The sequence below is a fragment of the Pteropus alecto genome, unplaced genomic scaffold, assembly GCF_000325575.1.
Source record: "Pteropus alecto unplaced genomic scaffold, ASM32557v1 scaffold121, whole genome shotgun sequence".
Classification (NCBI taxonomy): Eukaryota; Metazoa; Chordata; class Mammalia; order Chiroptera; family Pteropodidae; genus Pteropus; species Pteropus alecto.
This window is the reverse complement of record NW_006434369.1, coordinates 8,004,352-8,016,402: the sequence shown is the minus strand read 5'-3', so window position 1 is coordinate 8,016,402 and position 12,051 is coordinate 8,004,352. Positions and strand designations below refer to the sequence as shown.

At 33.1% G+C, this 12,051-nt stretch overlaps 1 protein-coding gene across 1 annotated transcript in view; it reads right to left on the bottom strand.

Annotated features, from left to right (window-relative positions):
- RANBP9 (RAN binding protein 9) overlaps positions 1-12,051 on the bottom strand; it is an 80,043-nt gene that overhangs the window by 34,019 nt on the left and 33,973 nt on the right. Inside the window, exon 3 of the mRNA XM_006909253.3 lies at positions 246-298. Within this exon, the coding sequence (XP_006909315.1) occupies positions 246-294 (49 nt within the window). The 5' untranslated portion in view covers positions 295-298. The remainder of the gene's footprint in view (positions 1-245; positions 299-12,051) is intronic.

The window sequence follows — 12,051 nt, the reverse complement described above, 5'->3', positions numbered from 1 at the left end:
AAAAAAAAAAAAAAGGCCAAGCAAAAAACAGAAAACAAAAATACATGGTATAGAAGTTATATTTTGCTAAACAGCATAAAATTTAAATTTATTTTAGAAGTTCAGCTTCTACTTTGAACTCATAACACAGGTAATTAAAAATACAGAAAAATCAATGTATTTAAGTTTTTCAACTTATTACTTGAAAAATTTTAGCCACAAAGAGTTAGCTATAAGACTATACTATAATCTGATTACAACTGTACCTGGTAATCTATTCATGTTCACACCTTGAGCAGAAAGACCAATTCCCATGTAACTGTTAAACAAAAAAAAGAAAGAAAGAAAGAAAAGAAAAACAGGTTATTATGGTCGTGTATGTATAAATTACCAAACACTCTCAAACATTATCAGAACCAAGCCCAAGTCGAAATTCATAGGTTAGCTATAAAAAAAAGTTATTGCGATTCATTAAATAGCAAAAAGGGCAATATTAAGCAACAATAAAACCCAGATCACAAGAAATTCTTATAATAACCATTCATAAGTACATTCAAAGTATTGGTAATAATTATGCATTCTACTAACAATCATAAAAACCTTCCCAATCTATCTACACATAAATATTTAGGATAGAGTATAACAAAAGTATAGAGGGGCTTGGAGAAGAAATAAAGAAATGTTAAATAAGGAACAAATATATTTCCAAAAGGATAGAGTAAAAATGCAGACCACACAGACACACATAAAAAAAGAACAAGGATACATATCTGGGGGGAAAAAAGTCAAATTCATATAAAAACATCTCAAATACTTAATAAAATTATATTAAAAAGTGTGTATGTGGGGTATCTACATATTGGTTTATAAAAGTGTTTTGGCAAATTGACAAAACGGACCTAAACATGGGACTCTTAAAACTAGAAGAACAAAATTACCTCCATGAAAGAAAAACAAGAGGAACAGGCAATTTTTAAGGTATGCAATTCATTTTTAAAAGGTTGTATTAATAAAATCTGATAAACATATTTCAAAAAATGGAAAAGTATAAAGTAATACACTTATAAATATTGATGCAAAAAAGAAAAACTAAGTAAAAGAGCAAACTGAATCCAATTTGTTAAAAAACCAACTATGATTGCATCAAGATTTAAAATGGCATTTGACAAATTTCAGCCACCATTCCTAATATAAACTTAAGAAAAATAAGAATAAAAGGCAACTACTTAAATATGACATACTTTTTTCCAAATCCAACAACAGCAAGCAAGATACTGAACAGTGAAACACTGAAGTCACTTCCATCAAAATCAGAATATGGAGATGCCTATAATGGTTAAACACTGTTTTGAACATTTTAATAAAGTACAAAAACTAAATAACCTGTATAAAGATTAGAAGATATAAAATTACCTTTATTTATAGTTGCTATGATTAGGTACATAAAAAACTACAGAATCTACTAAAAGCTTTGAGAATTAATTAGGTATTTTGACCAAGTGACTGTATATAAGAAAACCACTTTAATTTCTTTGCTAGTAATAATCAGCTAGAGAAAGAAGTGGTACATATATACATATACTGGTCACAATAACTACAGAAACCATAAAACAGGAATAAGGATCTCAAGTAAGGCTCAAAAACAATATATTAAAAGCTGTAAACAAATGGGTATACTATGTATCTAGATAATTTGACAGCATAAAAATGGCAATCTTTCTAGTTTATATATTTAATGAGATTCGAGACAGATTCCAAAAGAATTTTTAAATTGGGAAAACATGATCTTTAAACTTCATATATAAAAATATAGAATTTTGATCAAAAAAGAAAATTAAAATAACAGTTTTTGTCCTACGAGATATTAAAACTCAGTTAACTGACTTCACAAAAGCATTATTACTAATGTGCCATGACAGGAGTGACAAAATATTAAGAAATTACATTTAAATGTCTAGTCAAGAAGACTCATTTTGTACTGATTCAGCCCTTCTGTTCCGAATGCAACACACAATGTAAGTATTTAAAAAACAAAAACAAAAACACAAAGACTCCAGGCACAAGACGACAATGTGAGAAGAAAAGCAAAGCAGTAGCTTCCTGACTAGGATCTGAATGAAGCTGAGTGGATCAGTGACTAAATCTGTAATACTCCTATTATCACCTCGAAGAAAGAACCTAGAAACTAATGTAAGACCTGATTTTAGACTGGAGGCCTAGGAGTTAGAAAGCAAGTACAAACTGTAACAAAGAAAAAATAAGTATAGAAGAAGACAGATGAACAAATTGCAGAAAAAAATTTAAATTTCCAATCAAAATGAGGTCGCAAAAACATAATTCTAAAATACACCAAAAGTATATATATATAAGACCAATAAAATATACAACTGGAACATGAATTCATTCTAGATAACATCAATGGACAGTAAGACAAAAAATTGTTTAAAATACATTTAGGATTTTTAAATGAAAAAAGGAATCACTATCATGAAAAAAATACAGTAACCAATAGTTACTGAGATAATTTAGCTAGTAATTTTTCACAAGCGAAAAATGTTGTTGAACTGAAAGTTTCCAACAGATACTGAGAAAGATAATAATAAATTCACATGTAGACACACTGTAGAATATCAGTAATAGATATAATCCTAAAAGCTTCCAAAGAGCAAAAGCAGATTACCTCTGAAGGAATGACAGTTATACTGGCAGTAGACTTCTCCCTAGCAGCAGCTGATGACACTGAACAATGGCACAATATATTCAAAATATTTAAAGTAAAGAATTGTCAACCTAGAACTTAACTCACAGGTTGTAAAAAAAATACTATTCAGATTTTTACAAATGTATAATCCATATATAATATGCTAGAATACAATTAAAAATTATCTGATATATAAAGACACAGGAAAACATGACCTATATTCAATAGAAAAACAAAAAAACAAAAGAGAATGACCCTGAGAGGATCAAGTGGCTGGAATTAGCAGGTAAAGAATTTAAAACAGTTGTTACAATGCTCGAAGCTGTAAAGGAAAATATACTTGTATTGAATGAAATAATAATAATTTTCGACAGATAATAAAAAAGACCAAATGGTAATTCTGGAGCTGAAAAATACATGAAATAAATATTTACTAATGTACTTAATGGCACATTGGAAACGGCAAAATGATTAAGTAAACATGAAGGCAAATCGATCTGAAAAACAGAAAAAATATTCAGAGAATAAAAAGAAGAGTTCTTGGGGCAGTATGAGAAGGTCTAACAGACACATAACCAGAGTCCCACAAGGAGAATGGAGGGCAAAAAACCTGACAAAAATCTCCCAAATTTGGAAAAAATTTTTTTTTGCAGATTCAAAAAGCACGGCAAACTTCAGCAGGTTAAAAAAAAGAAAAGCACTCATAGGCACAAATCAGTCAAGCTGTTGAAAACTAGGAATAAAGAGATAATACAGAAACCAGACAGACAAAAATGACATATTATTTCTATAGGAACTCCGAGCTGAATATACACTGAATTCTCACAAGAAAATATGAATTCCAGAAGACAATGACATGAAATATTTAAAAGTGCAGAAATGGGAGTGGAGGACCCATGCCAACAATGGGTGTTATATTCAAGGAAACATCTTTCAAGAATAAAAGTGAGATAAAAACATTTCAGATAAAAGAAAAATAACAGAATGTGCTTCCAGCAGACCTGCACTAAGAAAAATACTAAAGTAAGTCTGCCAAACTGAAAGGAAATGACATCAGACAGATACCAGAATTATCAGGAAGGAATGAAGAGCACTCAAAATGGCATACAGATGAGTATGTAATAAAAGACTTTTCATTCCTAATTTTCTTAAAACATATCACTCTTCAAAACAAAAATAACATGTACTGTGCAGTTTGTAGGATATGCAGATGTAATACATATGACAACTAGAGCAAAAAGGACAAGAAGGGGCAAATAGACCTATATAGTTGCAAGTTTCTACATCTTATGTGAAATGATACAATATTCTCAGCAGATTATGAAAACAGGTATATATATTAAAATTTCTAGAGTAACCACTAAAAAAAGTCCCAAAAAAGATATAATTAAAAAGCCACTAGGTAAATTAAGGTGGAATTCTAGTAATATATCAAAATGATAATATATGGAAGACCAGGTAGTGCTTAACCGAGGAATGCAAGGTTGGTTTAACATTCAAACACCAAATGTATTTTACCAAATCAGGAGAAAACACATATGATCATTTAAATAGTCACAGAAAAAAAGTGACAGAATTCAACACCCATTTACAATAAAAACTCTTTGCAAACTAGGAGTACAAGGGAACTTCCGCAGCCTACATTTACAAAAAAGATCGAGCTAGTATGTTTAATAGTAAAATATCTAATGCTATTCCCCTATGATCAAGAACAAAGCAAGAATGTCAACTCTATTTATACTCAAAATTGTACTGCAAATTTCAATAACGCAATAGAGAAATAGAAGGCATAAATAAAAATAATAATAAAACTTTATTTGTAGATAGCATGATTGTTTATTAAAACAAAAAGTCCTAAGGAATCAACAAAATAATCAGAACTAATAAGTGAATTTCACAAGGTTGCAGAATACAAGGTTTGTATACAAAAACCTATTGTATTTGTACATACTGAAGCAAACACTAAGAAAATGAAATTTAAAAAACAATTTCATCTACAATAACACCAGAAAACATAAAAAAACTTAAGAACTGAACAAAAGACATGCACGACCTCTCTATTAAAAATTACCAAACATCGCTGAAGAGAATTAAAAAAGATGTAAATAAGTGGAGAGATAGATCATGTGTATGGATTGAAAGACTCATTATTATTAAGGCTGCAATTCTGTTCAAACTGATCTTTAGAATCAATGCAATCCAAATCATAATCGTACTGGGGGGGTCTGTAAAAAACTGACAAGCTGATTCCAAAGCTTAAACAGAAATGCACAGAATCTAAAATATTTAAAGAAAGCTCGAAAAAGAATGTAGTAGTAGGATTTGCACAATGTGACCTCAAGACTTACCATGTAACTGAGTAATCAACACAGCACGACACTGGCATAAGGATCAACAGAACGAATGAAGAAAAAGCCCAAAAAGAGATACACAGTTATACAATCACTGAATATTACATAATAGGTGCCAAAACAATCCAAAAGGGTAAGAATATTGTTCTTCTAACAAATAGTAATAGAATATTCATATGGAAAAAAACGAACATTAATATCTACCTTATACAATACACAAAACTCAACTGAAGATGGATCATAGTCCTAAATATAAAAGTGAAAACTATAAAGCTTCTAAAAGAAAATATATAAAAATATCCTAATCACTTGGGGATAAAGCAAAGATTTATTAGGACACAAAAAGCAAGAACCATAAAATAAACTCATAAATCAGACTTCATCAAAATTAAAAACTTCTGCTTAAAAGACGTACGACAATCCAATTTTTAAAAATGGACAAAGATCTGAATAGACAACTTCAGAGAAAGATACTGCAAATAACCAAGAAGCACATAAAACTGCTACAACAATTAAGTCATCAGGGAAATACAGATTAAAAACACACTGAGCTACCACTATACACTCAGCGGAATGTTTAAAATTTAAAAGACTGACAACAGCAGTGTTGCCAAGAATATGGCACAATAAGAACTTTCATACATTGTTGGTGGGAATTGAAAATGGTACAACTCCTTTGGAACAATGACTGGCAGTTTCTTGGAAGACTGAACATGTACCAACCTTAAGACCCAGTAATTCCACTCATAAGAGAAAAGAAGGCATATGTCTAACCTAAAGACTTGTACAAATATGTTCAGAGCAGCTTTTTACACAATAGGTAAAATCCTGAAACAACCTGGTTATCAACAAATGAATGGGTACATAACTTGTGGTATAGTCTATTTGGAAATAAAAAGGAAAAGTGCATTACTGAAATATACAAACAACATGGATGACCTAAAAAATGTTATACTGAATCAAGGAAGACTTACAAGAGTATATGCCACATGATTCTTTTCACATAAAGTTCTAAAAACAGGCAAAATTAAAACAGCGGTCAGTTCTGAGAGGGCAAGGACAGGACCTGACTGTTAAATACCATAAGAACATTTCTGAGGATGTCGGTATTGTTCTATATTTTTTGACGAGTTTGTCCTTCATGGGTCTATGCATTTGCAAAAATCATCAAATGGTACACTTAAGATTTGTGCATTTCACTGTATGTAAATATTACAATTAAAAAGAATGAAAAAAATCACATTCTATTAATGATAAGCATGCTGTAGTGATTAAGAGTGAAATCTACTTTGAAATGCATCAAAGATAAGATGAATCAATGAATGAACAGAGAAATGGACAGATATGCGATAAAGCAATTATAGTCAGTTTTGCTATACCACGACATTTAAGTTCCTTAAAATCACACTATACAAAATCATGCAATAAAAACCACAGTACTTATGGGAAAAATGAGGTTAAGATCATAGCATGTCAAAACTTCGTCAGTAACACACACATAAAAAAAGAACCTAATTTAAAAAAATTTCAATAAAAAGTTTTACACATGTTAAGAAATACTACAATAAACATGGCACTTTACGCTAAAAAGACCTGAAGCTTACTTGGGAAATGGGTGACACCGAGATTGTTGGTTGGAAGTTATTGTAAAGCGGTGAAAAGAGAGTTATTCAACAGGGGAAAATTTGTAACACCAGACGTGCATGGGTGTGGCTCATAATACACAGTGAACCAAGATAGCTGGTAGATGAAGTGTTGCATGACATATAAAAAAACACACTCAAATTCAACAGTAGTTGAATGGAGTGGCAAGATTTAAATATGAGGACAAGAAATTTATTATTGTGGTACTACATGTTTAGAAAATGAAATAGACATGAGTATCAATTCAATTTCAAATTATACATTTATTAACATTGTTAAGTAAATAATGGTTGTGCCAAATATCAAATAACAGAGATTAGAAGACTAGGTTAGTTCATTTCCTATTATAGATAGGTTATTGTTATTGCTCTATATTGTCAATACTATGTAACCCAATTAGATTAACAGACTTCTCATCAGAAACCATTAGTCCAAATTATATTGTTTTAAGTTATTATCTGGGTAACTGTCCAGAGCAACTGCTAAGAAAATCTTGTAACTTGAAATGAGTTTCCCTATGACCCATCAATTCAACTCTGAAGTATCTATACAGATCTGAAAATACATCCACACAAAAATGTTACATAAATATTTCCAACATCATTATTCATAATAACCAAAAAAAAAAAGTTTCTACCTACTGACAAATGGATAAACAAAATGTGATATATCCTTACAATGGGATGTTACTGGCAACAGTAAGGCACAGAGTACTGATAAATGCTACAGCATGAATGAACCTTGAAAACATTAAAAGATATGTCAGAAACAAAAGGTCATGTATTATATGATTCCATTCATATAAAATGTCCAGGATAGGCAAATCCACAGAAATAAAACAAGTAAGTGGTTGCCTTGCATAGGGCTGGGAGAAGTGACTGCTAATGGGGACAGGATTTCTTTTTCAAGTGATGAAAATGTTCTAAAATTAAACAGTGGTAAGGGTTGTACAATTCTGTGAATACACTAAAAACTACTGAAATGTACGCTTTTAAGGGTAAATTTTTGTGGTATGTGAATTACGTCTCAATAAAACTCTCATTAAAACAAAAACATGAAGACTTTAGTTTTAGCTCCAAAATGTAAAGAGCTTGAAATTTGCCACTCCCATCCTCACAACAAGGAAAAAAGTGAACAAACTGAAAATCAACAATGCTTCTTAGAGTCATCAGAAAATTGAGTTCAGAAGGCAAAATGCCTCTGGGAAAACTGAAGAGACAAGTGAACACAGAGCTTACCAGGAGCAGGAGCCTCCAAAGACAGGTAAGTGGTAGGACTTTAAAGGCAAATGAAGAACTGCTGAAGGCTGTGTGTAAACTAGCTTGGGCTTTAAAACCCTTTTCATCTTAAAGAAGCCTCCACATATTTATGAGTTTTACCTTCGAGAGCTCCACCAGGTTATCATCAGGAAAAAAATTTCTTCTAGTTTTGGTCATAGGGAAAAGGAAACGTAAATATGCCCAGAGCGATGTTCTCCTTAAAGAAGACTGGACTTCAAGGGAAAATACTTTGTAGAGCTTTATTTGACCTAGAGGAAGGACAATTAGACAACCCCAGTCCCAGCTAGCCTTCCTAACTGAGGTTAGGGGAGGGGGGAAAAAAGATCAAGACTCTTCTGAAGACCACAGCCCAAGACCTCTGGTTCACTACAACCAAGATTTAATCCTAACATTATAGAACACACTTTCATTCTCCAGTACTTTATCACCACATTAACAGGGCTCCCGTATAGTAAGAGTAGATAACAAGTGAGAGAGCTACAAGACACACTCTAAGGAGTTTCTAGGGAAACCCAAAACAACTGGGAAGACAAGGAAACTAGAGTAAAAAGGAAGTCTCTGTCACCTACTAACAACACAAACACCTAGCAAACATAAACATAGTATAAATTTTAGCTACATAATTATAAAACCTCACAGTAATGATCTATTTACCTGATTTCCTATTATAAAATTAATCATGTACAGTTTTCAACAAAAAAAATTACACTGCATTCCAAAAAGCAAGAAAAATTACATTCTAAAGAGACACATCAAAACCAAAACCAGAAATGGCAGAGATTTTTGGAATTATCAAACTAAGAATTTAAGATAGCTGTGATTAAAATGCTATGGGCTTTAAAAATCAAAGCAAAATGCTAGAAATCAAAAACACTAACATAAATCAAGAAAGCTTTCTATGAGCTCATCATCAAACTAAACACAACCGAGGAAACAATCTATGAGCCTGAAGATATGTCAATGGAAATGTCCCAAATAGAAATGTCAAGGGGAAAAAAAAAAAAAATTGGAATAGAATATACAAAAACTGTGAGACAACTATAAAAGGTATAACATACATGTAATGGGGATACTAGAAGGAGAAGAAAGAGAAAAACTGAAGTATTTCAAGAAATGATGCCTAAGAATTTTTCCAAAATTAATGACAGACACCAAACCAAAATTCTAGAAAGCTCAGACAACACTAAAGAGAATAAATAGCAAAACATCTACACCTAGGCTTATTATATTCAAATTGCAAAAGTTAAACAGAAATCCCTGAAACAGGCTAAGGGTAAGAAAGAAGGGTAAGAATTTTATGAGATTTTTCTTCAGAAAACATGCAAGCAAAAAGAGACTGGAGTGAACTGAGTGTTAAAAAAAAAACTACTAATCTAGAATTCAATAACCAGCAAAATTTTCTTTCAAAAGTTAAGAACAAGACTCTAACAGATAATCAAAAACTGAGGCAATTTGTTGCCAAAAGACCTGCCTAGGGTAAGAAAGAAATAAACGAAGATAAAATATTTTAATTTTCTTATTCTCAATTGATCTTAGATAACTGTTCAAAAGAATAACTAACAATAAATGGGTAATTATAGCTTATGGATAAGTGAAACGAGTGAGCAATATTAGAAGGGAGAAGAGGAACTGATTATGATGTTATAAAACACCTGCACTACTCATAAAGTGGTTATTTGAAAATGGACTTATATTAGTTGAAATTGTCTAATGCAAACTTTAGGGCAACAACCAAAAAAATTTAAAAGTAAGTATAACTGATATCTTAAGATATGAGAGAAAATGCAATTATAAAATGCTCAATTAAAACCAGAGAAGAAAACAAGATATATTTTTTAAAGCAACAAGGAACAAATGCAATGAATAAAAAATAGTTACAAATAGAGTTGATATCAACCCAACTATAATAGTCACTCTCACAGTGAAAGGTCTAAATACACCAATTAAAAGAAACTGACAGAATGGAAAAAAAAAACAAGACCCAAGTACATGCTGTCTACAAGAAACCAACTTTAAACATAAAGACACAGGTAGATTAAAAGTAAAGGGATGGAGACAGGCATACCATGCTAATGCTAATCAAAAGAAAATTGGACGAATTATACTAGTTTCGGATAAAGCAGATTTCGCAAGGGAAACTATTAGGAATAAAGAGTTTTACCTAATTATAAAAGTGTCAATTCTTGAAGATAACAATCCTTAATGTTTATGTGCCTAATAACAAAGTGTCAAAGATGTGAGGCAAAAACTGATAGAATTTCAAGAAAGAACAGTTAAATCCACTGTTATAACTGGAGACACCAAACCTGCCATCGGCGGACAAAGCAGGCAGAAAACCAGTAAGAAAACAGTCAAACTCAATAGCACCATTAATCAACTGGATTTCACTGACATTTACAGAATACTTCATTCAATATCAGCAGAATAGACATTATTCTCAAGCTCATGAAAATATTCACCAAGACAGACCACATGCTGGGCCATAAATAAACCTTAACAATTTTTAAAAACTGAAGTAGGAAGAGAAAAAATGATGTAGACGATAGAGGCTCTGTTCATCCTTATGGTGACCAAATCAAAGATGTGACAGAAATAAGGAGCAGCAGCAAGGAAAAATAGCTTGGGATGAACAAGCTATGCAACTAGAGAGAAATCCAAGAAATCACCCTGCAACAGCAGAAGGTAGGACAGGGCCAGGACATGGGGCTGTCTGGTCCTGAGCATCTAAGTGAGAAGCTGCGGCAGCGGCAGACGCCTTTTAAAGGGGCCACATCTGGGAGTGGATTTTCGTAGTGAACGGACCTGCTCATTAGGAGCACCAGTGCCCATTAGGGTGCGCGCAAGGGGCACCAAGGATTTACAAGGAGACATTGTCGGAGTGCAGGCAGAGGTGAGACTCACTCGCTACAGAAGTGCCAGCAGTCTCTATTGTTCCATTGAGCCCTCCCCGCTCCCAGTGCGCTGGACACAGTGCCTCCATAGCCGTGACATCATCAAACTGGATAACAGAGGTCGCTCCACCCAGAGGATTCCCTGAAACCCCTGCTACCCAACTCGGGTCCCACCCAAGCCACATCCAGGTGTATCCTCAGCGAGTCAGGTGCTCCTTGCTGAAACTCACACTGGTGGAGGCAGCTGGCCTCGGTTTCTGGTATGGCCTTTTGAGGCAACTATGAGCACAGCATCTGTGAATTGCTTGCTGAATCTTAACAGGTGGCCTGGGAGGGGTAGAGGATTGGGCTAAATTTGGTCTGCAGCTGAATTCCTCTCAGGACTGTGCCACTGGACACTTATTTCACAAATCAATGCTAATAAGACTGGGATATTTAGGAGCTTTGCTTAGTACATAGAAACAGACACGGAAAGGCAGCCAAAATGGGAAGACAAGCAGAAACCATATGAGAGAACAGAACAGAGATCCAGATATAATGGAGTCAAGTAATCTAACAGATGCAGAATTCAAAACACTGGTTATAAAGATGCTCAATGAACTTTTGGGAAGTGTAGATGAATTCAATGAGAAGTTCAAGAAAGAGATAAAAAACATAAAAAGAGAAATGGAAATTATAAAAGGGAACCAGTCTGAAATGGAGAACACATTATCTGAGATGAGAAGTACATTAGATGGAATAAACAAAGTAAATAAAGAAGAAGATCAAATGCCCTATCTGGAGGACAGGAAAGCCAATCAGGACACTCAATGAGAATGGCAAGAAAAAAAATGCCAAGATTATAAAAATAATTTAAGAAGCCTATGGGACACTATTAAGGCTCCAAAGATTCGTCTGATCAGCATACCTGAAGAAAATCAAGATGCTGAACGGCTGTTTGAAGAAATAATGATGGAAAACTTCCCTAACCTGGTGAAGGAAATCAACATACAACCCCAGGACGCTAAGAGAGTCCGAAAAACCAGGGATCCAAAGAGGCCCACACCAAGACACATCATAATTAAAATGCCAAAGGTTAACTGCAAAGAAAGAATATGAAAAGCAGCAAGAGAAAAGCAGATAATTACCAAAAGGGAACGCCCATAAGACTGGCAGCTGATTTCTCAAAAGAAACTATGCAGGACAGAAGGGTTTGGGACAAAATA